Below are 27,800 nucleotides of genomic sequence, written 5' to 3'. Positions count from 1 at the left end.
ACTTCATCAACAGTATTTTCATGCATGCTCGTTTGTTAAGGGTACTTTTAACATGGCTTTTCTTTAATATATCGCCAATTTCCGATCCGATATTTAAGTAAAATATATTTTGTATATTACTACAGCAACCATGTATAAACTACTCTATATATGTCGCCGTGTTGACGAACTTTAACAATAGATACGAATAGCTTTGAATTGTTTATGTGTTGGTCCCCCCCTCCACACTTAGGTAAATGCCAAAGTTAGGGATGTTTTCCTAGAAAACTGTGACTCAAATCCTGCCATGTCATCCAAAATGATTCACTTTATGACAGTGTATTCACTTTCATGGAAGATAATACCTATACGAAAGTAAATTTGACATAAACTGTTGTATTTTCTGAATTCAAGTTAGAACGTCTATTCTAAGAATTGATCGATTTGTAGATGTTATAATTTGATACTGAATCATTTTTCATATGCTTTGTATATATACGAGTATTTGTATGTATATTTCGGTTGTTTGTTCACACTTTTAGTAATGTTTTCGGGGAATTTTGATCAGTTGTATGTGTATGTAACGTAAACAGATTTGATACAAAATATAACGAGTTATTTTTTGTTCACTTATAAACATGTCAAAACTGGCGTTCCTTACTTGGTATAAACATTAATAAAATTGCTGGAACAAAATTTTCCTATAATTTGACATTTTACAAAAACGTTAAGCCATTGTTTTTGTTAATTAATGGAATGGATGAAACCTATCTTATTTGAATTAAGAATAAAAAAAAAGACAAAACACTATATTTTATAAGCATAAGCAATTTTTAAATACACAAAAATATACAGTCAATTTATTTCGTATTTGGTTCCATATTACATAACCTGACTTCATTAAATTCAAATAAATTCAACCAAAAGTTAACAATTCTGCCGATTGAAACACAAAATTTGTGCTCAATAAATTAAGCTGTGACACTGTTCTCAACCAATCTAATAAAAATAAGGATGATAATTAGCTACCACGATGCTTAATAACGGGGAGAATAATGATTTGTTCAATAAATATTAGAGTTTTTTGAAAAATCACCTTTATACAGAACTGATAGAGTTGGCGGTTTTTTTCCTTGGCGTTATTGATTGGTGACTAGAAAGGGTTGGATTAGTGATATTTATAAAAACACTTATTTTTTTAGTACCATAATCCATAAAAGAGGTATTTATATATAAAAAAGAGATAGTGTTTCTTTCATAAAGTGCTGCAATGTTCGGGGCGTTTCGCCTGAACCGGCCGGTGGTATCGATCAATGCGGCACTGGGTTTGTTCAACTCGCCCTACCCAGACGTATCTACCACCACTCATTGAATTACAGACACCGACAACTCCATGTTTATTACTTTCTCTCGCACCTACCCGTCTTTAGATACTCTACATGTGCCAATTTTGGGTACAAGAGTATGTAACATTCGTGATTACAAAACATTTTACTTAACTACAAAACCTGTTTCTAGACTTCAGGCATTTGTGTAGGAATCTTCCATTTACTAATATACTAATTACATTTATACATATCTATTGCTGTTCATTAGCTTAACGGATATCCAGCAAAAAGTATAAAAGAATTAAATAACATATAAAAATAGTTTTATAATAAGTGATATAAAACTCTTTAATGTATTTAGTCAGATTAATTGTTATTGACAAATCATTTCTTATGAAGTACCACAGTATATAATTCTATACACAATATATTATACATAGCTATTTATGTATTGTTATGTAACATCATAGTACGGCGCGCGGCGGTGCTGACGGTATAGATAGACAAAGGAATGACCTTGAATAACCTCTAGCTTCTTCCTGATTCGTTTATCTATTCAAGTACGTTTTTTTTGTTAATTTATCTGACAGTTTAATATTATCGGTTCTTGTTAAAAGGTAGGCAGATTTGTAAGTACATTGTACAGTATAATTTATTTTTTCTGGTTATGTTGTAACCTATGTCAATATGTCCTATGTCATGGTTAGAATATTACCAAATTGTGATTATGTTTTTTTGTGACTGTATATAAATTCCTATACTATCGTGTAATATTATATAAAAAATGTACCAAGTTCAAATAATGCTTTTATACAATGTCTTATAGTTATCTTATAGTCTACCGTCGCGTCTATACGTCTCTTTTTATCTAATCTTTTTGTTAAAGCAACATTTTTTTTATTTGATCTAGGTACGGCGTACAGATTATAAAGAGAACCAAGATATAGCAAGTAAAACGTGCTTGTATAACTAGTATAATTATTATTTATGCAATAAAAACCAACATAGTTTTTAAATAATTTAATTAAATATAGCATACTTATAAACTAAATGCATGATTAATGTGCTATGAGTAATTATATACAATTTGCAAATGAATGGATTTGTAATCGATATTTGTTGATGGTTTCTTCCCTTTATGAGTCTTATAATATCTCAATAATAGTGCCCGCGGAACTAGTTGGTTGCGCGCGTAAAAGTTCTATACGTTCAATTGTCTTTTGTTTCAATAATTGAACCATTAATATTCCCGATATCTCAAGATTGGTCATCAATCATCATTGTCTATTCTCATATGCGTTACAAGCAGTAGGCGAATTGCCTCCCCCCCCTCACCCCTGTTCGCCACCTAAGGAGTAGCCCACTAAGTCCGCGCACTCCATAATAACATGACTGGTGAAACTGGCCACATACAATTATTATTTCGAATCAAATTTAAAACGATATTCTATATACAATGATCAGCAGGTTAAGCTACTGCAATCTGATAGTTTTCTGTATTAAATTTCTACCGTATTCTTTACATACAAAGTCGAATTTTCAATGAAAAAAATAAAATAACACGTTGGTATACCTAAGTTTACCTGGTAGATGGATGGATTTATAAACAGTTTTAAAAGTCGTTATACATTGACTGCCAACAAAAATCTGTTGAAGGCAAATCCTCCGCTAACGCCGGTCACATTTGCCCCCCATGGCGTTTAATGTGTTAAGCCTTCAGCTTTCTTGGAACAATATTCAGACGTATCCCTCCTTTGGGTCCGATGATAAAGCGACAAGGTTCAACTTCCAGCTTCCTTGCAGTATTCTTCGATGGCTCCACTTGGAAGTTGGACAGCAACTTGGTTATGCACAGTTGGGATTGAAGTCTGCCGAACCTCATTCCTGGAAATAAATAAACGTAGAATTGAATAAGTGCCATTTATGACATTGGTTGCAATATGCTCACCCCCTATTACATGGGACTAATAACAAAATGGTGAAAAGTGGTGTTCATTGTATAGCGTAATGTGCACCTCTGCCTACTCCTTCGAGGATAAAAAGACGTGACGTTGTGTGTGGTTATTTTGTTTTCAAAATATTTGAGAATCTAGTATATTAATATCATAACAAATTAATGTTTATTAGCATCTAGTGCATATATTCAGCTTGCTGCATTTAAAGTATAATAGTGCGGTTTCTAAATCAGTCTTTCAAGTTATAATATTTACTTTCTTTTAGACTCCACTGACAAAAAGAAATGGGGAACTCTAGACTTTTATAATTACTTTTATTATTTTAATTCTTATACTTTTTTTAATAACATAATTAGTCTGCGTATAAACCCCTTTTATGTAGTTATCAATGTGGATGCCTTCTTTATATGAAAAGAGACTTGTATTCAGTCTGGAACAGTTTGCTGACTGATTCATTTACAAGCATCGCATAGTTTTTTTACAGAACTTTTAAACATGTTATTTCTTCAACAATTAGTTTTTTCAAGTAATTATCATTTAAGCTGCGAACTGTCTAGCGGGTTAACGGAACTTTCCAGCTCGGTTTTTTAGTCAGTAATAATCTGACTCTCCTTTTTGTCTCGCCCAAGGCGGGAGATGTCATTGGATAATTGGCCCCTACCAAAAACGGCGAATAAAATGTTATGTTACTTACCGATGCAGTTTCTCTGTCCAATTCCAAACGGCATGTAAGCGCACGGATGTCGCTTGCCCACCTCCTCTGTGTCAAATCTGTCAGGGTTGAATTGTTCAGGGTTGTCGTAATATTTCTCGTCGTAGTGGATACCTCTCGGAGATACCAGCACAATTGTGTTCTTTTCTATAGTCAAGTCAGTACCGGGCACTTTGTATTCTCTTACAGCTTTCCTCTGCAGGGGTTCTACAATCGAGTACATTCGTAGAGTTTCATCAAACACTTTGTTCAAATACTTCATTTCCTTAATGCTCTCGTATGTAACTTGTCCATTATTTGCTTTGAGAGATTCGTCAATTTCTTCAGTCAACTTCTTTTGGATGTCTGGGTTCATCGCTAGTTGGTAAAGCATGTACGTCATAGTGGTAGCACTGGTTTCATAACCAGCCGCATAAAATACAAAAGCTTGCGCTGCTATCACACCAGGTGTTATTTCAACTGGCTTTGCAGAGTCATATTTTGAGTTTGTGACCTCTCCCATTTCACGGAGCGCCAAAATAAGATCCATGAAATCATTTCGACCCGATGGTTTACCATTTCTTTGCTCTATAACATTATTCACTAGATTATCAAAGAACTTTTTTATGGCGGTAGGGAATAAAGAAAGGTTTAGAGATTTCAGGAGACCGGGATACATCATATCCAATTCAACTGCAAAACTTGGTGAAGAAAATATTTTATCCACAAGTTTCAGAGTATCCATTTTAACATCAAGACTGTCATAGCTAATTCCGAATGCACAGGCGGAGATCGTAGACAAAGTATACGTCTGGAGGAGAGGCTGAATATCAAATTCTTCCTTCTTTTGGCATTCTGTACGGATGTACTCTACAAATGAATCGCCTCCCTCATTTATAAGGTAAAACATGTTCTTCAATTTACCTGTTGTGAAAATGGGAGTGAATCTGTTCCTCAAGGCAGTCCATGTATCTCCGTCCGCGTGGAATAAGTTTTGTCCCAATCCTTCTTTGCTGAATTCCACTCCACGGTCACTGAAGGCTTCGAAGTCCTTGATCATGATATGTTTGATAATGTCCAGGTCTCGAATAAGGAGACAAGGCGAAGTCATCCTGTATATACCGACCACTTTTTCATTTGGATATGCATTGTATATATTTTGCATTACGATGCCGTAATTTTCTTTGCGAAGAGCTGCGTCCTTAATGTTTCCAAATAATGCAACTGGTTTTGGTCCTCGCACATTTCTGCTCTTCCAATAGTTGAATGTCCTTGTGAAGTAATAATATAACGCGTACACTAACACTAAAACTGCGGCGAGGAAATATAAGGCCGCCATGGTTGCGACTGGCCAAATACGCGGTCCGAACACTTATGAATCATTTATAAATAGCTCGACGATTTTATATTCGGACCGAAAACTTGATTAGGATAATCACAGCACGATATTTCGCTCGACTCTTCGTGTGGGTTATCTAAGGAATTCATAATGAGTTCGCTACTATTAGTTGTTATTTAATGTGGTATTAGGTTTGAGTATTGATATTTTTTTATACTAACAATGAACATTCATTTTTTATTTTGATTATCATGCTTACTTCTATGTATTTAAGTCCCATTGTTATATAACGTATTTGGATCACAATAAAATATAAATCAACATTATTTATCAGTTACTAGCTGACCCGGCAAACTTCGTACCGCCTTAAACATTATTCATTATTACACCCTTTATTAACACAACATTATTAAACCTTCCCTAGACTTCAACAAATAATTCAAGACCAAAATTCGCCAAATCGTTCCAGCCGTTCTCGAGTTTTAGCGACACTAACGAACAGCAACAGATTTTTATATATAGAGATATATTTAAAACTTGGTCTTACTGTGTATAAACCAAGTCCGTCTTCACGTAATTTATAAGTCTGGATACTCTACTAGATATTGCCTAAAGGTTGTCGCTAAGCCTCGTAACCATTGTAAACAATGTTTTGATTTGTATAATTTTGATTTTTATACATTCTGCCTCTCTTTATTTTAAAATTTGAAATGTTTAACTAGTTGGTTCATATAACTGTTATATTATACTATTTTGGTTATAATAATAAATTAAATACCGCGCTTTCTATCGTATCTCTATACAGTATAATTTATTTTTTCTGGTTATGATGTAACCTATGTCGAAATGTCCTATGTCATGGTTAGAATATTACCCAATTGTGATTATGTTTTTTTGTGACTGTATATAAATTCCTATACTATCGTGTAATATTATATAAAAAATGTACCAAGTTCAAATCATGATTTTATACAATTTTTTATGGTTCGTCTACCGTCGCGTCGTGTCTATGCGTCTCTTTTTATCTAATCTTTTTCTTAAAACAACCAATTTTTTATATGATATAAGTACGATGTACAGATTATAAAGATAACCAAGATATAATAAGTAGAACGTTTTTGTATAACAAGTATAATAATTTATGTAATAAAAACGAACATAGTTTTTAAATAATTTAATTAAATATAGCATACTTATAAACTAAATGCATGATTAATGTGCTATGAGTAATTATATACAATTTGCAAATGAATGAATTTTTGATCGATATTTGTCGACGGTTTCATCCCTTTATGAGTTTTAATAATATCTCGATAATAGTGCGCGAGGAATTAGTTAGCAGGGTACATAAAACTTCTAAACGTTCATTAGTCTTTTGTTTCAATATTAGAACAATTTATTATTCACAATATTGGTCACCAATTATTATTGTTTAATCTCATATGCGTTGTAAGCAGTAGGCGAACCCCCAACCCGCTGTTTGGCACCTAAGGAGTGGCTCACTAAGTCCACGCGCACTAGAATATCATAACTGGCAAAATTAGCCATATACAATTATGGTTTTGAACTTTAAAACAATATTCTATACACAATGGTCAGCAAGTTAACCTGCAGTAGGTTAACTTGCTGTTAATTTTCTGTATTAGATTTTCAACCGTATTGTTTACATATAAAGTATAAAATTCAATGAAAAATAAAATTGACGTAATTTTCTGTGGTATTAGATTTCAACCGACTTTACATACAAAGTCGAAAATTCAATGAAAAATAATATTGACACATTGTTGTACCTAAATTTACCTGTTAGATGGATGGATTTATGAACAGTTTTAAAAGTCTTTAAGCCTTCAGTTTTCTTGGAACAATATTCAGACGCATCCCTCCTTTGGGCCCGACGAGAAGGCGACAAGGTTCAACTTCCAGCTTCCTTGCAGTATTCCTCGATGGCTCCACTTGGAACTTGGACAGCAACTTGGTTATGCACAATTGGGATTGAAGTCTGCCGAACCTCATTCCTGGAAATAAATAAACGTAGAATTGAATAAGTGCCATTTATGACATTGGTTCCAATATGCTCACCCCCTATTACATAGGACTAATAACACACTGGTGAAAAGTGGTGTTCATTGTATAGCGTAATGTGCACCTCTGCCTACTCCTTCGGGGATAAAAAGACGTGACGTTGTGTGTGGTTATTTTGTTTTCAAAATATTTGAGAATCTAGTATATTAATATCATAACAAATTAATGTTTATTAGCATCTAGTGCATATATTCAGCTTGCTGCATTTAAAGTATAATAGTGCGGTTTCTAAATCAGTCTTTCAAGTTATAATATTTACTTTCTTTTAGACTCCACTGACAAAAAGAAATGGGGAACTCTAGACTTTTATAATTACTTTTATTATTTTAATTATCTTTTTTTAATAACATAATTAGTCTGCGTATAAACCCCTTTTATGTAGTTATCAACGTGGATGCCTTCTTTATATGAAAATAGACTTGTATTCAGTCTGGAACAGTTTGCTGACTGATTCATTTACAAGCATCACATAATTTTTTTACAGAACTTTTAAACGTGTTATTTCTTCAACAATTAGTTTTTTCAAGTAATTTCATTTAAGCTGCGAACTGTCTAGCGGGTTAACGGAACTTGCCAGCTCGGTTTTTTAGTCAGTAATAATCTGACTCTTCTTTTTGTCTCGCTCAAGGCGGGAGATGTCATTGGATAATTGGCCCCTACCAAAAAAGACGAATAAAATGTTATGTTACTTACCGATGCAGTTTCTCTGTCCAGTTCCAAACGGTATGTAAGCGCACGGATGCCGCTTGCCCACCTCCTCCGGGTCAAATCTGTCAGGGTTGAATTGTTCAGGGTTGGCGTAATATTTCTCGTCGTAGTGGATACCTCTCGGAGATATCAGCACAATTGTGTTCTTTTCTATCGTCAAGTCAGTACCGGGCACTTTGTAATCTCTTACAGCTTTCCTCTGTAGAGGTTCTACAATCGAGTACATTCGTAGAGTTTCATCAAACACTTTGTTCAAATACTTCATTTCCTTAATGCTCTCGTATGTAACTTGTCCATTATTTGCTTTGAGAGACTCGTCAATTTCTTCGGTCAACTTCTTTTGGATGTCTGGGTTCATTGCTAGTTGGTACAACATGTACGTCATAGTGGTAGCACTGGTTTCATAACCAGCCGCATAAAATACAAAAGCTTGCGCTGCTATCACACCAGGTGTTATTTCAACTGGCTTTGCAGAGTCATATTTTGAGTTTGTGACCTCTCCCATTTCACGGAGCGCCAAAATAAGATCCATGAAATCATTTCGACCCGATGGTTTACCATTTCTTTGCTCTATAACATTTTTTACTAGATTGTCAAAGAACTTTTTTATGGATGTAGGGAATAAAGAAAGGTTTAGATATTTCAGAAGACCGGGATACATCATATCCAATTCATTTGCATAACTTGGTGAAGAAAATATTTTATCCACAAGTTTCAGAGTATCCATTTTATCATCAAGACTGTCATAGCTAATTCCGAATGCACAGGCAGAGATCGTAGACATAGTGTACGTCTGGAGGAGAGGCTGAATATCAAATTCTTCCTTCTTTTGGCATTCTGTACGGATGTACTCTACAAATGAATCGCCTCCCTCATTTATTAGGTAAAACATGTTCTTCAATTTACCTGTTGTGAAAATGGGAGTGAATCTGTTCCTCAAGGCAGTCCATGTATCTCCGTCCGCGTGGAATAAGTTTTGTCCCAATCCTTCTTTGCTGAATTCCACTCCACGATCACTGAAGGCTTCGAAGTCTTTGATCATGATATGTTTGATAATGTCCAGGTCTCGAATAAGGAGACAAGGCGAAGTCATCCTGTATATGCCGACTACTTTTTCATTTGGATATGCATTGTATATATTTTGCATTACGATGCCATAATTTTCTTTGCGAAGAGCTGCGTCCTTAATGTTTCCAAATAATGCAACTGGTTTTGGTCCTCGCACATTTCTGCTCTTCCAATAGTTGAATGTCCTTGTGAAGTAATAATATAACGCGTACACTAACACTAGAACTGCGGCGAGGAAATATAAGGCCGCCATGGTTGTGACTGGCCAAATACGAGCTCTGGACACTTATGAATCAATTATAATAGCTCGACGATTTTATATACGAACTGAAAACTTGATTAGGATAATCACAGCACGATATTTCGCTCGACTCTTCGTGTGGGTTATCTAAGGAAGTCATAATGACTTCGCTACTTTAATGTGGTATTAGGTTTGAGTATTGATATTTTTTTATACTAACAATGAACATTCATTTTTGATTTTGATTATCATGCTTACTTCTATGTATTTAGGTCCCATTGTTATATAACGTATTTGGATCACAATAAAATATAAATCAACATTATTTATCAGTTACTAGCTGACCCGGCAAACTTCGTACCGCCTTAAACATTATTCATTATTACACCCTTTATTAACACAACATTATTACATCTTCCCTAGACTTCCACAAATAATTCAAGACCAAAATTCGCCAAATCAGTTCAGCAGTTCTCGAGTTTAGCGACACTAACGAACAGCAATAGGTTTTTATATATAGAGATATATTTAAAACTTGGTCTTACTGTGTATAAACCAAGTCCGTCTTCACGTAATTTATATGTCTGGATACTCTATTAGATATTGCCTAAAGGTTGTCGCTAAGCCTCGTAACCATTGTAAACACATGATGAAAACAATGTTTTGATTTGTATAATTTTGATTTTTATACATTCTGCCTCTCTTTATTTTAAAATTTGAAATGTTTAACTAGTTGGTTCATATAACTGCTATATTATACTATTTTGGTTATAATAATAAATTAAATACCGCGCTTTCTATCGTATCTCTATACAGTATAATTTATTTTTTCTGGTTGTGTTGTAACCTATGTCGAAATGTCCTATGTCATGGTTAGAATATTACCGAATTGTGATTATGTTTTTTGTGGCTGTATAAAAATTCCTATACTATCGTATAAAAAATGTACCAAGTTCAAATCATGGCTTTGTACAATGTTTTATGGTTCATCTAGCGTCGCGTCGTGTCTATACGTCTCTTTTTATCAAATCTTTTTCTTAAAACAACCAATTTTTTATTTGATATAGGTACAATGTACAAGTTAAAAGGAGAACCAAGTTAAAATAAGTAGAACGTTTTTGTATAACAAATATGATTATTTATATAATAAAAACCAACATAGTTTTTAAATAATTTAATTAAATATAGCTCACTTATAGAGTAAGTAAATCCATGATTAATGTGCGATGAGTTAATTATTATATACAATTTGCAAATGAATGAATTTTTGATCGATATTTGTCGACGGTTTCATCCCTTTATGAGTTTTAATAATATCTCGATAATAGTGCGCGAGGAATTAGTTAGCAGGGTACATAAAACTTCTAAACGTTCATTAGTCTTTTGTTTCAATATTAGAACAATTTATTATTCACAATATTGGTCACCAATTATTATTGTCTAATTTCATATGCGTTGTAAGCAGTAGTATGCAAACCGCTCCCACACCCCTGTTCACCACCTAAGGAGTAGCCTACTAAGTCCACGCGCACTAGAATATCATAACTGGCAAAACATACAATTATGGTTTTGAACTTTAAAACAATATTCTATATACAATTTTCTGTATTAAATTTTTAACCGTATTCTTTACATATAAAGTATAAAATTCAATGAAAAATAAAATTGACGTAATTTTCTGTGGTATTAGATTTCAACCGTATTCTTTACATGCAAAGTCGAAAATTCAATGAATAAAAAGTTTACACATTGTTGTACCTAAATTTACCTGTTAGATGGATGGATTTATGAACAGTTTTAAAAGTCTTTAAGCCTTCAGTTTTCTTGGAACAATATTCAGACGCATCCCTCCTTTGGGCCCGACGAGAAGGCGACAAGGTTCCACTTCCAGCTTCCTTGCAGTATTCCTCGATGGCTCCACTTGGAACTTGGACAGCAACTTGGTTATGCACAATTGGGATTGAAGTCTGCCGAACCTCATTCCTGGAAATAAATAAACGTAGAATTGAATAAGTGCCATTTATGACATTAGTTCCAATATGCTCACCCCCTATTATTTTATTTTATTTTAACATTTTCGGAAAACTTACAGCTAGAAGAAACAATAGAGAGACATAATATTACACTTGAAGGCCATTAACAAGTTTTCACAAATAGCTACAGTGTTAAAAAAAAATATCGATTGGTGTCTGGACAAATTGTAACACTCCTATCACATGTGACTACAGAAAAAAAAAATTAAATAAAAAAATTACTAACTAGACAACGCTTAAGACGAGCAACACTGGTATTAAACAAATCTAAGTCAACATCACGCGAGATTACATTGAAAGATTTGCCTGCTCTTAACATAAAAGAATTTTGCCTGTATGTCGTTCTAACTCGTGGGACATGAATAAGGCGGGGGTTCCTTAACAGTGTGATGTGCGTTACCAGTCCCAATTTACTGAGAAGCTCCGGACAATCCATCCCACTATTAGCTATTTTAAAGAGAGTAGCAATATCAGCTATACGCCTGCGCTCGTATAAAGGTAGCATATGAAATCTTTTACACCTGACAATGTAGTTGGAAGAATATTTACGGGTCTTAAATTGTAGAAATCTAAGGAAACGTTTCTGAACACGCTCAATCCTATCAATATATACGTTATAGTTTGGGTTCCATACTTGTGAAGCGTATTCCAAGTGGCTGCGGACAAACGCACAATATAGTATTTTGTATGTTTTAATATTTTTAAAATCAGCTGAAAGCCTCAAAATAAAGCCAAGTGCTTGGGTAGCCTTTTTTATGATATTATCAATATGCACGTCGAAAAGCAATTTCGAGTCAAATGTCACACCTAGGTCCCTCATAGCTTCAATTCTTTTGAGTTCCATATTGTTTAATTTATATTGGTAGCTTACAAAATTAGGTTTACGAGTAAAAGATAATACAAAACATTTAGATACATTGAGCTCTAGTTTGTTCTTCGTACAATAATTCAACAAGCAATCGAGATCTTGCTGAAGAGCGAGACAGTCACTAATATCATTAATTCGAAACAAAATTTTCATATCATCTGCATATAGAATTATTTTTGCATTTTTAAAACACGATTCAATATCATTAATAAAAATTGTGTGAAATTACATAGGACTTATAACACAAATGGTGAAAATAGGGGGGTGTACATTGTATAGCAATATAATGTGCACGTCTGCCTACTCCTTTGGGGATAAAAAGACGTGACGTTGTGTGTGGTTATTTTGTTTTCAAAATATTTGAGAATCTAGTATATTAATATCATAACAAATTCAGGTTTATTAGCATCTAGTGCATATATTCAGCTTGCTGCATTTAAAGTATAATAGTGCGGTTTCTAAATCAGTCTTTCAAGTTATAATATTTACTTTCTTTTAGACTCCACTGACAAAAAGAAATGGGGAACTCTAGACTTTTATAATTACTTTTATTATTTTAATTATCTTTTTTTAATAACATAATTAGTCTGCGTATAAACCCCTTTTATGTAGTTATCAACGTGGATGCCTTCTTTATATGAAAAGAGACTTGTATTCAGTCTGGAACAGTTTGCTGACTGATTAATTTACAAGCATCACATAGTTTTTTTACAGAACTTTTAAACATGTTATTTCTTCAACAATTAGTTTTTTCAAGTAATTATCATTTAAGCTGCGAACTGTCTAGCGGGGTAACGGAACTATCCAGCTCGGTTTTTTAGTCAGTAATAATCTGACTCTCCTTTTTGTCTCGCTCAAGGCGGGAGATGTCATTGGATAATTGGCCCCTACCAAAAAGGCGAATAAAATGTTATGTTACTTACCGATGCAGTTTCTCTGTCCAATTCCAAACGGCATGTAAGCGCACGGATGCCGCTTGCCCACCTCCTCCGCATCAAATCTGTCAGGGTTGAATTGTTCAGGGTTGGCGTAATATTTCTCGTCGTAGTGGATACCTCTCGGAGATACCAGCACAATTGTGTTCTTTTCTATAGTCAAGTCAGTACCGGGCACTTTGTAATCTCTTACAGCTTTCCTCTGTAGAGGTTCTAAAATCGAGTACATTCGTAGAGTTTCATCAAACACTTTGTTCAAATACTTCATTTCCTTAATGCTCTCGTATGTAACTTGTCCATTATTTGCTTTGAGAGACTCGTCAATTTCCTCGGTCAACTTCTTTTGGATGTCTGGGTTCATCGCTAGTTGGTAAAGCATGTACGTCATAGTGGTAGCACTGGTTTCATAACCAGCCGCATAAAACACAAAAGCTTGCGCTGCTATCACACCAGGTGTTATTTCAACTGGCTTTGCAGAGTTATATTTTGAGTTTGTGACCTCTCCCATTTCACGGAGCGCCAAAATAAGATCCATGAAATCATTTCGACCCGATGGTTTACCATTTCTTTGCTCTATAACATTTTTCACTAGATTGTCAAAGAACTTTTTTATGGATGTAGGGAATAAAGAAAGGTTTAGATATTTCAGAAGACCGGGATACATCATATCCAATTCATTTGCATAACTTGGTGAAGAAAATATTTTATCCACTAGTTTCAGAGTATTCATTTTATCATCAAGACTATCATAGCTAATTCCGAATGCACAGGCGGAGATCGTAGACATAGTGTAAGTCTGGAGAAGAGGCTGAATATCAAATTCTTCCTTCTTTTGGCATTCTGTACGGATGTACTCTACAAATGAATCGCCTCCCTCATTTATAAGGTAAAACATGTTCTTCAATTTACCTGTTGTGAAAATGGGAGTGAATCTGTTCCTCAAGGCAGTCCATGTATCTCCGTCCGCGTGGAATAAGTTTTGTCCCAATCCTTCTTTGCTGAATTCCACTCCACGATCACTGAAGGCTTCGAAGTCTTTGATCATGATATGTTTGATAATGTCCAGGTCTCGAATAAGGAGACAAGGCGAAGTCATCCTGTATATACCGACCACTTTTTCATTTGGATATGCATTGTATATATTTTGCATTACGATGCCATAATTTTCTTTGCGAAGAGCTGCATCCTTAATGTTTCCAAATAATGCAACTGGTTTTGGTCCTCGCACATTTCTACTCTTCCAGTAGTTGAATGTCCTTGTGAAGTAATAATATAACGCGTACACTAACACTAGAACTGCGGCGAGGAAATATAAGGCCGCCATGGTTGCGACTGGCCAAATACGCGGTCCGAACACTTATGAATCATTTATAATAGCTCGACGATTTTATATACGAATCGAAAACTTGATTAGGATAATCACAGCACGATATTTCGCTCGACTCTTCGTGTGGGTTATCTAAGGAAGTCATAATGACTTCGCTACTTTAATGTGGTATTAGTTTTGAGTAATTATATTTTTTTATACTAACAATGAACATTCATTTTTGATTTTGATTATCATGCTTACTTCTATGTATTTAGGTCCCATTGTTATATAACGTATTTGGATCACAATAAAATATAAATCAACATTATTTATCAGTTACTATAGCTGACCCGGCAAACTTCGTACCGCCTCAAACATTATTAATTATTACACCTTTATTAACACAACATTATTAAACCTTCCCTAGACTTCAACAAATAATTCAAGACCAAAATTCGCCAAATCGTTCCAGCCGTTCTCGAGTTTTAGCGACACTAACGAACAGCAACAGATTTTTATATATAGAGATATATTTAAAACTTGATCTTACTATGTATAAACCAAGTCCGTTTTCCAGACGTAATTTATAAGTCTGGTCATTCTACTAGATATTGTCTAAAAGCTGTCGCTAAGCCTCGTAACCATTGTAAACAATGTTTTGATTTGTATAATTTGTGTTTGTTCTAATAATTTCTGCCTCTCTCTCTTTTAAAATTTAAATTGTATAACGAGTTGGTTGAGTTGGTTCATATAACTGTTATATTGTACTATTTTGATTATAATAATAAATTAAATCGTATCTCAGTTTGCAACCAATTAGTCACCTTCCTAATCTTCCCGATCCCCTAAAAGGCCGACAACACACTTGTAACGCCTCTGGTGTTTCGGGTGTCCATTGGCGGCGGCGATTGCTTACCATCAAGTGATCCGTCTACTCGTTTACCGGCTTATACCATAAAAAAATCAAGGGCTACAAAATACCATCATCATTAACGGTCCTTGATACGTACAAGGATTTTGGGGCTTTTGATACATAAAAAAGATTGCTATTATCTCGACGCCTGATAGGATGGAGCATTACAGTTTAAAGTTCAGGTTTATCTGTAGTCAGACTAGATAAAGATTTGTTTATACACAGGCTAATGGAAATTTGGGTCTTAAATGTACACAAATCTGCCTGAGATTGTGTCAATACTCGAAGTCTTGCTTATTCAAGGTGACTTAGCAATTTTGGGCAGTGTGATAAAATCGCATAAATATTTTATTGATTATCTAATTTTAATATCATTATTACTATCTCTGCGACTCTGTTTTATTTACACTATATAAAACAGAGTCGCTTTTTCTGTCTGTTGCTATTCTGTCCTTTAAAACTACGTAACGGATTTTGATGCGGTTCTTTTTAAAAGATAGATTTTAAGGAATGCTTAAATCGGAGCTTCGGGCTACCGCTGGTGGACACCCGCGCTGATCGCTTACCATCAGGCAACCCATCTGCTTATTTGTCCTTGCATAAAAAAATCCAATAGAGACTCTTGGATATTATGTTAATGTTAATATGATTTTTAAATTTACCCACAAATTAAGTTATCAGTTTTAGTGCAGATTTTTATCACGTTTATTATTTGCCCCCCAGGATTAAGCAGTCAAGTTGCAATCACTTTTTATCAATCACGTTGTTGTTTTTTATACCTACCTACTTGTTTACGTTTTTATGTTATATGAAACAAATGAATCAGTTTCCAATAACGAATAACACAAACTGGACTCGTAGCCGCCATACTACCCCGCTTAGCTCAGCGCTGGGTAAATTAAAAGTGCGGAAAAGATTTCCTTGACAGAATCTGTGATTCCTGAACATTTTTATAACTTCAAATAATAAAACATTAAATAGGTAGCATAAAGACAGGCGTACTTCATCAGCTGCATGACCGCTTACCATCAGGCGAGGTAATGTCCACGAAATATATAAAAATCATAGCTGAAAATCTATAAAAAAAGAATTGGCTTGAATTCTGTGCTTTTTTACTCAATTATTACCGCTCAATTATTCAAAAGGCTATAAAATTTTGTTTCATGGAAGTAGGTTACCGTTTTACTTGAAAGTCTAATTAAGTCTTCTCTTGCATTTTATCGATGGCAAAGTTATTGCCAAAACATACAGGTTGACGATTTCAAATTTCCTTCAACGTTTGTCAATGGTGTCTAAATAATCCTAGAAAATACAGTACTCGGAAAAAGTCACATTGGTACTTTGTCGTTGGTAGATTTCGAACTCACACTCTCATGCATGAGAAGCAGACGTCTAAACCTCCAGGCCACCACGACTTAAATTAAACTATTACTTACTGGAAGTTCTATAATTAGACCTAAACTTGAGACCTTATACTCACATAAGTCTATTGGATGAACTCGATAGTCAAGGGTATTTGAATACAAATCAAAACAACTAATAAAGTTATTTTTGTATATTTTATAACAAACAATTGACATACCATTACATAATAATATGTTTAAAGCTAAATATTTACAATAGCTGCAATGGTTTCTTTGCCATTACATACAGTATGTACTTATATAATAACAATGCATGTTCTTTACACCTGAAAATTACTTTTATCATTCACACACACACACTTTATATCAGAAAACTAAACAATTAATGATAAGATAATATTTTTACGGTTGTTTTCTATACAAACAAAGGGTATTATGTTATATCTACTTATCTTTTCACATTGTCAGTCTCATAATCTGGTTAGATAATTACATTCAATATAAACCTTTTTTGATAACGGCATCTTACATAATACGTAATAATGACTTGTGGTAGTTCTTTGTTTCTTTGTAACTACATCATGTAGTACATTATACCTATAGATATTTAGTATGTGAGTGCTGTTCACTGATAGGCATAATCGAGGTATAATTTGTATTAAATGCTCAGTTTTTACAATAATGCTTATTTGGTGTAGAAGCACCAATCTCAATGAGAAGAATCTCAGAGTAGTTGCTTTACTAATATCAAACTATTCTAGGATTGCGATGATTGTTCTCAAGTCATTTCTAATTTTATTAATATAATATTAATATATCATTTTATCTACTAAAACATATTGCTTTAATAATCATATTGCTAATTTAGATCTTTATTTCTTTCACTTCAACCAATTTTAGAATAAATAGTAAGACTGACCCTATCACATATACACAGATACGATTGTAAGAAAATTTCTATCTACTAAGATTTTAAGATTTAATTTTTCTTGGAATAACATTCAACCGTATTCCACCTTTAGGTCCGATGATACCGCGATGAGGTTCCACCTCCAAGTTTCTTGCAGTGTTCTTCGAAGGCTCCACTTGGAACTTGGACAGCAACTTCGTTATACATAATTGAGACTGAAGTCTGCCAAACCGCATACCTGAAAACATTGAACATGTCTTTTAGTGACTTTCATTCACACATTGGCAAAGTCAAAGTCAAAGCATTTATTTCAATTAATCCTAAATTAGGCACTTTTGAAACGTCAAATTGAATTGTCCGTCAGTCTGTCGGTCAGGTTCTAAAGGTACATCTAAAAGGTAGTAAATTTTTGATTCCAAGATTTGACTTTTGATTTAAAGAATGCCAACGGTAGTTATATTTACTATGTTTTCGTTTAAGTGTAGGAAAAATAAGTTTGATAAATAAATACATTAATTTAAAAATCTATACTTCGAGTCGTCGCACTAATAGAAAAAATATTTGTGAAAGTAACAGAGTTCTAGAATAAATGACTTACCGATACAGTTTCGTTGTCCAATTCCAAAAGGTAGGTAAGCGCACGGATGCCGGTTGCCCGCCACCTCCGGGTCAAATCTGTCAGGGTTGAATACTTCAGGGTTGTCGTAATATTTCTCATCATAATGTATACCTCTCGGAGATACAAGTACTATCGTATCCTTCTCTATCGTCAAGTCAGTACCGGGCACTTTGTATTCTCTTACAGCTTTCCTCTGCAGAGGTTCTACAATCGAGTACATTCGTAGAGTTTCATCAAACACTTTGTTCAAATACTTCATTTCTTTAATGGTTTCGTATGTTACTTGTCCATTATTTGCTTTGAGAGATTCGTCAATTTCTTCAGTCAACTTCTTTTGGATGTCTGGGTTCATCGCTAGTTGGTACAACATGTAGCCCATTGTGGTGGCGCTAGTTTCGTACCCGGCCACGTAAAATACAAAAGCTTGAGCTGCAATCACGTCTGACGTTATTTCTAGCGTCTTGCCACTGTGTCCGTATTTCCTACTTTCGACTTCTCCCATTTGACGAAGTTCCAATATGAGGTCCATGAAATCATTTCGTCCTGATGGTTTACCATTCCTCTGGGAAATAATATTGTCAACAAGATTTTCGAAGAATTTCAACACCGTTTTCGGGAAAAGAGAAAGGTTAAGCGATCGCAAGAGTCCTGGATACATAAAGTCTAACTCGACTATGTAACTTGGCGATGAAATAACTTGATCTACAAGCTTCAAGGCTTCCATTTTGTCTTGCAGGCTGTCGTAGCTAACTCCAAAGGCACAGGCGGAAATAGTAGACACAGTATACGACTGCAGGAGCAGATGCACTTCAAACTCTTGTCTTTTTTGACTTTCTGTAGTAACGTAGTCCACAAATGAGTCAGCTCCTTCATTCATGAGGTAAAACATATTTTTCAATTTACCTGTGGTGAAAATGGGACTGAATCTATTTCTTAAAGCAGTCCATGTTTCTCCATCAGCGTGGAACAGGTTTTGTCCCAATCCTTGTTTGCTGAAGTCCACACCGCGGTCAGTGAACACCTCGAAGTCTTTGATCATGATATGTTTGATTATCTCCAAGTCCCGGACGAGGAGGCAAGGAGATGTCATTCTAAAGAGTCCAACCACTTTTTCATTTGGGAACGCCTTATAGATGTCGTGCATTACGATGCCAATATTCTTCTGACGTAGAACTGATTCCTTGATGTTCCCGAAGAACGGGATTGGTTCCGGTCCGGGAACATTTCTGCTCTTCCAATAGTTAAATGTTCGTGTAAAGTAACGGTATAACGCGTAAACTATTGCACTTAATCCGAGAGTAATATATAGGAGCGACATTTTTGAGGAGCTCTTAACACATTTGCCGAATAATGTGTTATGAGTGAGTGACTTCGTTAAACATCAGTTTATATACGAAGAGGCACATTTGATTATGACGGTGTTAATATTTTCATACAGTGTTATCAGTTTTAGGATATGTTATCACGAAATTTGTTTTATTTAACTAGAGTTCAGAGATAATAGCTTTGTAGTAGGTACGTGATATTGTGATATCGCTCGCTGATTCGAACAAATGGCGAAGATTTACTGCGAGTTTTTGAGTCTTCGAGGCTTTATATAGTTTTATGTAATGTTTTGCTACTATGCCGCAGACTACGCGATACTGCTAATCATTTTGTTTGCAATCAGTCTGTTGCTATACCTACCTATTATAGCATTATGATTTGTATCTTTCGTTGCCTGATATTTATTTGTGTTTGGCATCTATATGGCATGTTGTTAGAACTTTAATAGAGATTGTAACAATATCTAAGTAACGTTTTTGAAAAAACTCTTTTTAAACGGTTTTATTTGGCTTTTGGCTCATTCGTTTGTTACGGTTTTTAATACCTTATAGATAAGGTAAAAACTCTTAGTTTTATAGAATTTTATTATGTAAAGCAGAAATATAATATACTACAAACGAAATAACATTAATAAGTAAACTTAAATGCAGTAGTATTCACAAGTTCGGTCAAGGTCAAGGTATAAAATATAGGTATAACTAGTAGGTACTTAGGTACCTATACACTCGTTTCTTAGAATACAAGTTTTAAAAGGTTTTCATTACATTCTAAATTAAGAAATCGCTATCAAATGCTATTTGTATTTTTAACAAAACTATTCGTAATTTATTAACACTGTTGATACAAAACAAAATAGCACTACGTGTCGTATTTTTATAACATAATACACAATAAAATAAAAATTAGATCTGATTATAATTTGCTTTGCATGGAAAATTAGCCTGAACCGCCTTGGCAGTTGCGTTTGCGACCATTCGCAAATTGAGACAGTCCTAAAAATAGACAACTTTTTGTTAATTCTACGTCTTAATCTTTCTAGGCACTAGTTTCAACCGTAATCCTCCTTTGGGCCCAATTAGGACCCTATCTGGTTCAATTTCTAATTTCTTTGGTGTATTCTTCGAAGGTACCACTTCAAACTTGGATAAAATCTTCGCTATACACAGCTGGGACTGCAGCTTTCCAAACCGAATACCTTGAAAAACAAAATCGCATCATTAGTAGTTACTAATAAAGTTTTATTTGCGATGGCAAAATTCGGACATGACACATTCGTATTAACTTTGTTTTCATTCATTGTAATTTATTATAAGGTCGATAAATTGCGATTTTGATGTGTACTTTAAGTACTGTTTTTTTTCAGCAGTTCGCAACAATAGGTATAGCATAAGGGTCAATGAATGCAACGTTTTCTTACTTTTTGTCATAAAACCATCTCCAGCCTTTTTTTGGATTAAATTATAATATTAAACAGATGCTTATGGTATTTTTTTTATATTTTTGATCAAATGGCTTTCTAACATATCTACAAAAAATACAATAACACATACAGTCATATACGACATTATGTATAATGTATTTTGAAATCTATTTACATTGTGTAAATCTGTTCACCGTGACAAGGTCAATGGTCGATAGATATAATATTCAAGCCCGAACTATTATCAAGCTTGTTATTGTTACTTACCGATACAGTTTCGTTGTCCAATTCCAAAAGGTAGGTAAGCGCACGGATGCCGGTTGCCCGCTACCTCCGGGTCAAATCTGTCAGGGTTGAATACTTCAGGGTTGTCGTAATATTTCTCATCATAGTGTATACCCCTCGGAGATACAAGTACTATCGTGTCCTTTTCGATTACCAAATCAGTTCCAGGTATTTGGTAGTCCCTAGTAGCTTTCCTCTGCAAAGGTTCTACAATTGAGTACATGCGAAGAGTTTCGTCGAATACTTTGTTCAAATACTTCATTTCTTTAATGGTTTCGTATGTTATTTCTCCATTATTCGCTTGAGTGATTTTATCAATTTCTGCCCTTAATTTAGATTGAATGTCCTGGTCTTTTGCTAGTTGGTAAAGCATGTAAGACATAGTAGTAGCACTGGTTTCATAACCAGCTAAGTAAAATGTGAAAGCTTGTGATGCCATTACTTCTGGAGTTATTTCAATAGGTTTCGTAGTGTTTCCATGTTTCGTACTATTAATTTCTCCCATTTCACGTAGTTCCAGTATTAGGTCCATGAAGTCGTTCCGGTTCGAAGGTTTACCATTCCTCTGAGTGATTATGAGATCCACAAGATTTTTGAAAAATTGTTGCACTTCTCTTGGAAAGATGGATAGGTTGAGCGATTTTAAAAGTCCTGGATACAGCATATCCAATTCCAGCGCATGACTTGGTCTCGCAAGTATTTTGTCAACAATTTTTAGTGTCTCTATTTTATCATTTAGACTGTCATAACTAATACCGAAGGCACAGGATGAGATTGTAGATAACGTGTATGTTTGAAGGAGAGAGACTACTTCAAAATCTTCTTTCACTTGACACTCAGTGCTAACATAATCCACGAAATTGTCAGCGCCCTCATTTATCAAATAGAACATATTTTTTAATTTACCCGTTGTAAAAATTGGGGTGAACCGACTTCGTAAAGCCGTCCAGGTGTGTCCATCAGCAAAGAATAGGTTTTGTCCCAAACCTCGGTTACTGAAGTCCAGACCGCGATCGGTGAACGCATCAAAATCCTTGATCATGATATGCTTAATGATATCTAAATCTCGGACGAGTAGCGTGGGTGACGTCATTCTATATATACCGACGACTTTTTCATTCGGAAACATATCATAGATCTCTTGAATGACAATACCATGATTTTTCTTACGAAGAGCTGCATCTTTGATGTTTCCAAAGAAGACGGTAGGTTTCGGTCCACGCACATTCCTTTTCTTCCAGTAGTTAAACGTCCTTGTGAAGTAATAATACAAACAAATACACAACACTATTATCACTAGTGATAAATTTATAACGAACATCGTGGAGAACACACAACTCGGTCCGCGAATAATGCTAAATGAATGAATGAATGAACCGTTAGACCTGTTATATTGTTGGCCAGACACATTTGTTGTTATTGTAACCAAAACATAATTCCTAATTGTTATTTTTATCAATATATTTAGATATCAAGCTTTAAAATATTCTTATCAATCGCCATTCTCTGATTAACTTAGAATGCTAAAATGTCAATAGTAGTATGAATGTTGTTTTGTGTCGCAAATACCAAATTATACACCCATGAAAACACAAAAGGTATAATTTAACCTTACATCGAGGAAAATGGTACTTGATGAATGGGTATTATGGCAAATGGTAGACAATTTCTAGCTACTCTTTTGATACGTACATAACAGGCGTGGCGATGTGATGTATAGAACGTAAACAAGGAATTTAAAATTAAAACTGGTTACTAAATAAGAATATGGAACGTGAATAGAAAAAAAAACGATGTTTAGATAAAAAAAAAACAGCTTCTATGTTATTATTAAATTCAACAAACAAGTCTATGGATGAAATATGTAATGTTTATGTTAATAAAGTATTGTACGAATTATGGTACCTACTACCTAATTTAAGCACTCACGTGGTTTTTGATAAACATATACATTTTATTTTTGTAGGATTTGATAAACATTGTTCTTATAGATAGGAAAACATTATAACAATATTAATCAGCTTGGAATATTGTAAGCTCTGCAATGAAAATAATAACAAACCAATTAAAATAAGTATTTTAATTAAGTACTTGATAGTTTAAACTTAAGAACATCATAAATAGTCTATGTATTTAGTGCTGTTTTCTTCAAAACAGCAAATGTACTGAGTAGGAAGTGAATTAGCAATTGACACACCCAATTTTTCAATTGCGTCGTACACGCATTGTCGAGTACGGTAGATACCTAATTGATACGGTCTCGCGCCTCACTGAGGTCTCAAGGCCACAGCGATTACGTAACTGCTTAATGTGACACAAAAATAATTGTTTACAACCGTTATATCACATATATTTTTACATTATAGATTAGTTAGAGATATACTTATAGTACTTATTTATATCGAGTTGCTATACAAGAAAATGACAGCCGTACTCAGAGACATTTAACCTCTTGTGTGCCGCGTATGTAAGACACAATAGAAAATTCATTATGTCACGCGTGAATCCATGTTTAAGCATACGACGGTTTAATGATTACTAATACTATTCCTTAGTAACGATTTGGATTCAAATACAATTGCTAAGGACTGGGTTAAGTAGTTATTAAATGACTCTGAGTACGGCGGTTATTGTTCAAATATTGTGTATGTATGTATAATTGAATGTCCAATAAAATGTGAACTTATGTAGTTAGTAAAGTCTAATGTAGTTAATAAAATCTATATCGATAGATTGCAACGTGATTTGTCCAAAAAAATCTATTTACAAAGAACTTCAGATTTTTAGCGTGTACCTACTATACAATAAGGTACGTGACTTGAAGGACATATACATCGAAAGGAATTTCAAGTATATTATTTATAACTTTAGTGAGACACACTAAATTAATTATATGAACCTCTCGCATGGTTGGAAACTGGTGGAATTCATCGTCAAATAGTTACGGGAGGAAGCCGAAAAACATTATAATTAATTTCAAGGATATTATGAGGTCTAAGATGAACAAAATTCACAAAAACAAAAAAAATATCTTAGACAAAACTATTTACAAAATATACAGATCAACTAACTTGTCTTAAGGAAATATGATTTTAATCTGAATACATGTATGTCACATGTATTTAGATTAAGTTCATATTATTTAGTTTTTCAGACTATATCTTCACCTCAAGCTTTCAACACTCTAGGAATAATATTAAGATGGATGCCTCCTTTCGGTCCAATGATGGCGCGGTGTGGGGTAACTTTTAGATTCCTGTCTGTATTCTTCGACGGTTCCACTCGGAACTTAGACAAAACCTTTACAATGCATAACTGAGATTGGAGTCTGCCAAATCGCATGCCTGAAAAGAAAAATGAACTTTTAGAAATAAACATAATATTACGAACCTGCATCATAGTCATACGTTTTGGAGAATTTCAAAAGAGTCAAAGCATTTATTTCGAAATTTCAAAAGAGTCAAAGCATTTATTTCAACTAGTGGTCGCCTAGTGGTCGAAATTCGACCATATACGATTTAATTTACAATACCACTTTCCATACGTTCAAGGATAATTTTTATTTAACAAATTGCTATTAGTTTTGTGAAATTCAAATTAATATATTCCGGCGGATCATGAATAACCAAACCTCCTTCAATGAGAAACCTCATTTCATATGAGACGTAAGAATATCATCGCAATGTCTATCAACTTTGACGTTTTGTCAAATACGATGCTATGCATGGTAGTGTGTGTAATGTTTTATTTATTGATTTAATGTACTTTATAAGCATTATTTTTGAAAAATATTAGCATTTTTCACTTCTCCTACCCATAAACTATAAGTGTACCAAATTTTATGCTCCTACGTCCGCGCAATTTTCGTAAAAAGGTTCCGAAAGTTTTTGCATCACGTATTAATATATAGATTAATTCTTAATTAGGCACTTTTAAAACGTCAAATAAAATTGTCCGTCAATCTGTCTGTCAATGAAGCTAGGTGATCGTTCCAAAGTATAGCTAGCTAGCAAAAATATCATTTGTGTGCAAATGCATCTTAAGCTATCCTTACCGATGCAATTTCTTTGTCCAAGTCCAAATGGTAAGTAAGCGCACGGATGCCGCTTGCCCACCTCCTCCGCGTCAAATCTGTCAGGGTTGAATTGTTCAGGGTTGGCGTAATATTTCTCGTCGTAGTGGATTCCTCTTGGGGATATCAATACTATTGTACCTTTTTCTATTACCAGGTCAGTCCCGGGCACATGGTAGTCTCTTGTGGCTTTCCTCTGCAGAGGTTCTACAATCGAGTACATTCGCAGAGTTTCATCAAATACTTTGTTCAAATACTTCATTTCTTTAACCATGTCGTATGTCACTTCTCCATTGTTCGCTTGAACAGCTGCATCGATTTCAGCTATTAATTTGTTTTGGACGTGTGGGTTCAGCGCTAGTTGGTACATCAGGTAGGCCATAGTAGTAGCACTAGTCTCATACCCAGCCACGTAAAACACAAAAGCTTGCGCTGCCATCACCTCAGGAGTTATTTCCAGAGGCTTCACATAATTCCCATATTTTGTATAACTGACTTCTCTCATTTCACGTAGTTCTAATATGAGGTCCATGAAATCGTTTCTTCCCGTTGGTTTACCATTCCTTTGAGCTATAATGTTATCTACAAGATTTTTGAAAAATTTCTGTATAGGGCCCGGAATGATAGATAGATTGAGGGATGTGAGAAGTCCGGGGTACATCATGTCTAACTCATTAGCGTATGTTGGTGCAGAAATTATCTGATCCACGAGTTTAAGCGTCTCCAACTTGTCATCTAGACTGTCGTAACCAACTCCAAAAGCACAAGCAGATATAGTGGACACCGTGTAGGTTTGTAGAAGAGAGTGTACTTCGAACTCTTGCTTCTTTTCACACTCCGTGCTGATATGTTCTACAAAATGATTGGCACCTTCATTCATTAAATAAAACATGTTTTTTAATTTACCGGTCGTGAAAATTGGGCTAAACCGATTCCTCAAGGCTGTCCATGTGTCTCCGTCAGCATGGAACAAGTTCTGCCCCAGTCCTTTCTTGCTGAATTCAACGCCACGATCACTGAACACTTCGAAATCCTTGATCATGATATGTTTTAGGATGTCCAAGTCTCGTATAAGGAGACAAGGAGAGGTCATCCTGTAGACACCGACTACTTTCTCATTGGGATACTTGTTGTAGATTTCTTGCATTATGACGCCAATATTTTTTTGGCGCAGAGCTGATTCCTTGATGTTACCAAAGAACACAGTCGGTTCTGGTCCGCGAACTTTTCTGCTTTTCCAATAGTTAAAAGTCCTTGTGAAATACAAATAGAATAGGTAAATGAAAGATGTCAGCACTATCGGGAGATACAAGAGCAACATTTTGAAGAGTTGTTCGCACAAACTGAGAGTTGGTTGATGTGTATAGAAATGTTACTTAACCACATGTTTTATACAAGATACGAAACGTCATGATACAAAACGTTCTTGTTGTCTGTTTGTGTAATTGTTTGGTTCAAGTATTCATTATGGTAATTACTCTATGATTACCTCGTTAGATGTCCCTATAAAAGGCATGTACATATGTGTCTACTTAGTTGGATCTCGTTGTTCCACATATATTTGATTACATGCTATTTTAATGTTAGGTTACCCCTCCAGCCTCTTTTTGTTTAAAATCATGATAGTTTGTATTTGGAAAGAAAGAAAGAAAAAGCATTTTTTAGTACCAGGCACGATACAGCATAAATACAAATAAACAATGGGCATTTTAAACAAACAGCAAAACATGCCAACAATAAGTTAAAGGGGGGACCCACGCAGTGTAAATTAGGGCCTATGCACACCACGATTTTTAAACGCGCCGTCGACGCGCGTTTGTAGCGATACAGCCGCGCGTTTGTATCGATACACGACAACAAACTGCTCTGCAGGAGAAAAACGCGTGTACAAAAAAACGTGGTGTGCATGTGCATAGGCCCTTAATATTTAAGCGCTGAAGTTTTATTTCCTAAGTATCCTTATACGGAAATACCTTATACATATAAGAAAGAACCTTTTGAAGTCGGTTAAAAAGAAGTCCTGTCTGTTATGTTTTGGCTGCACTACTGAATTCATTACAATGAAATTGAATTCTGAGATACTCCTCGCTCAATTATAAGCATGCCTTATATGTTCCAGAAGGACAAAGTCTAAAACTAGTAAATAGATATTTTTGGACAAAGTCGGGGGCTAAAACTATTAAATACATATTGTTTTAAGTCGAGTAACCTATTTAACCTTTACCACATTTGATAAACAGGTCAAATTAAAGTATTAATTTAGCTTATCTTAATCTACTAATTACATTGATATTGATACAAATGATAATACGTGTATAACACGAATGTACGAAGTACTTATAAACCACATATTAT

At 34.6% G+C, this 27,800-nt stretch overlaps 2 protein-coding genes across 54 annotated transcripts in view; one reads left to right on the top strand and one right to left on the bottom strand.

Moving 5' to 3' along the window:
* The window catches only part of LOC118273910 (sodium channel protein para), a 104,734-nt gene that overhangs the window by 40,391 nt on the left and 36,543 nt on the right, over positions 1-27,800 (top strand). The window lies entirely within an intron of this gene.
* Positions 774-26,830, bottom strand: LOC118273915 (cytochrome P450 6B7). 18 transcript variants are annotated; one of them, XM_050706618.1, is made up of 4 exons: positions 13,348-14,603; positions 8,129-8,199; positions 3,957-4,017; positions 2,313-3,191 (listed from the first exon to the last, which is right to left on the bottom strand). In XM_050706618.1, exons 1-4 carry the CDS (start codon positions 14,549-14,551, stop codon positions 3,016-3,018), a joined length of 1,512 nt encoding a protein of 503 aa, XP_050562575.1. In that variant the 5' UTR covers positions 14,552-14,603; the 3' UTR covers positions 2,313-3,015. The 18 variants fall into 18 exon arrangements, 16 of the variants coding, with proteins under 16 accessions (XP_050562575.1, XP_050562537.1, XP_050562516.1 ...); XR_007707420.1 differs by lacking the exons at positions 2,313-3,191; positions 3,957-4,017; positions 8,129-8,199; positions 13,348-14,603 and adding exons at positions 6,941-6,953; positions 7,028-7,307; positions 13,216-13,276; positions 25,489-26,828; XR_007707421.1 differs by lacking the exons at positions 2,313-3,191; positions 3,957-4,017; positions 13,348-14,603 and adding exons at positions 774-1,984; positions 6,129-7,307 and having other exon boundaries at positions 8,068-9,444.

The sequence above is a fragment of the Spodoptera frugiperda genome, chromosome 3 (genome assembly GCF_023101765.2).
Source record: "Spodoptera frugiperda isolate SF20-4 chromosome 3, AGI-APGP_CSIRO_Sfru_2.0, whole genome shotgun sequence".
In the NCBI taxonomy this organism is placed as follows: Eukaryota; Metazoa; Arthropoda; class Insecta; order Lepidoptera; family Noctuidae; genus Spodoptera; species Spodoptera frugiperda.
The sequence above is the reverse complement of the archived record's forward strand: the minus strand, read 5'-3'. Positions and strand labels throughout refer to the sequence as shown.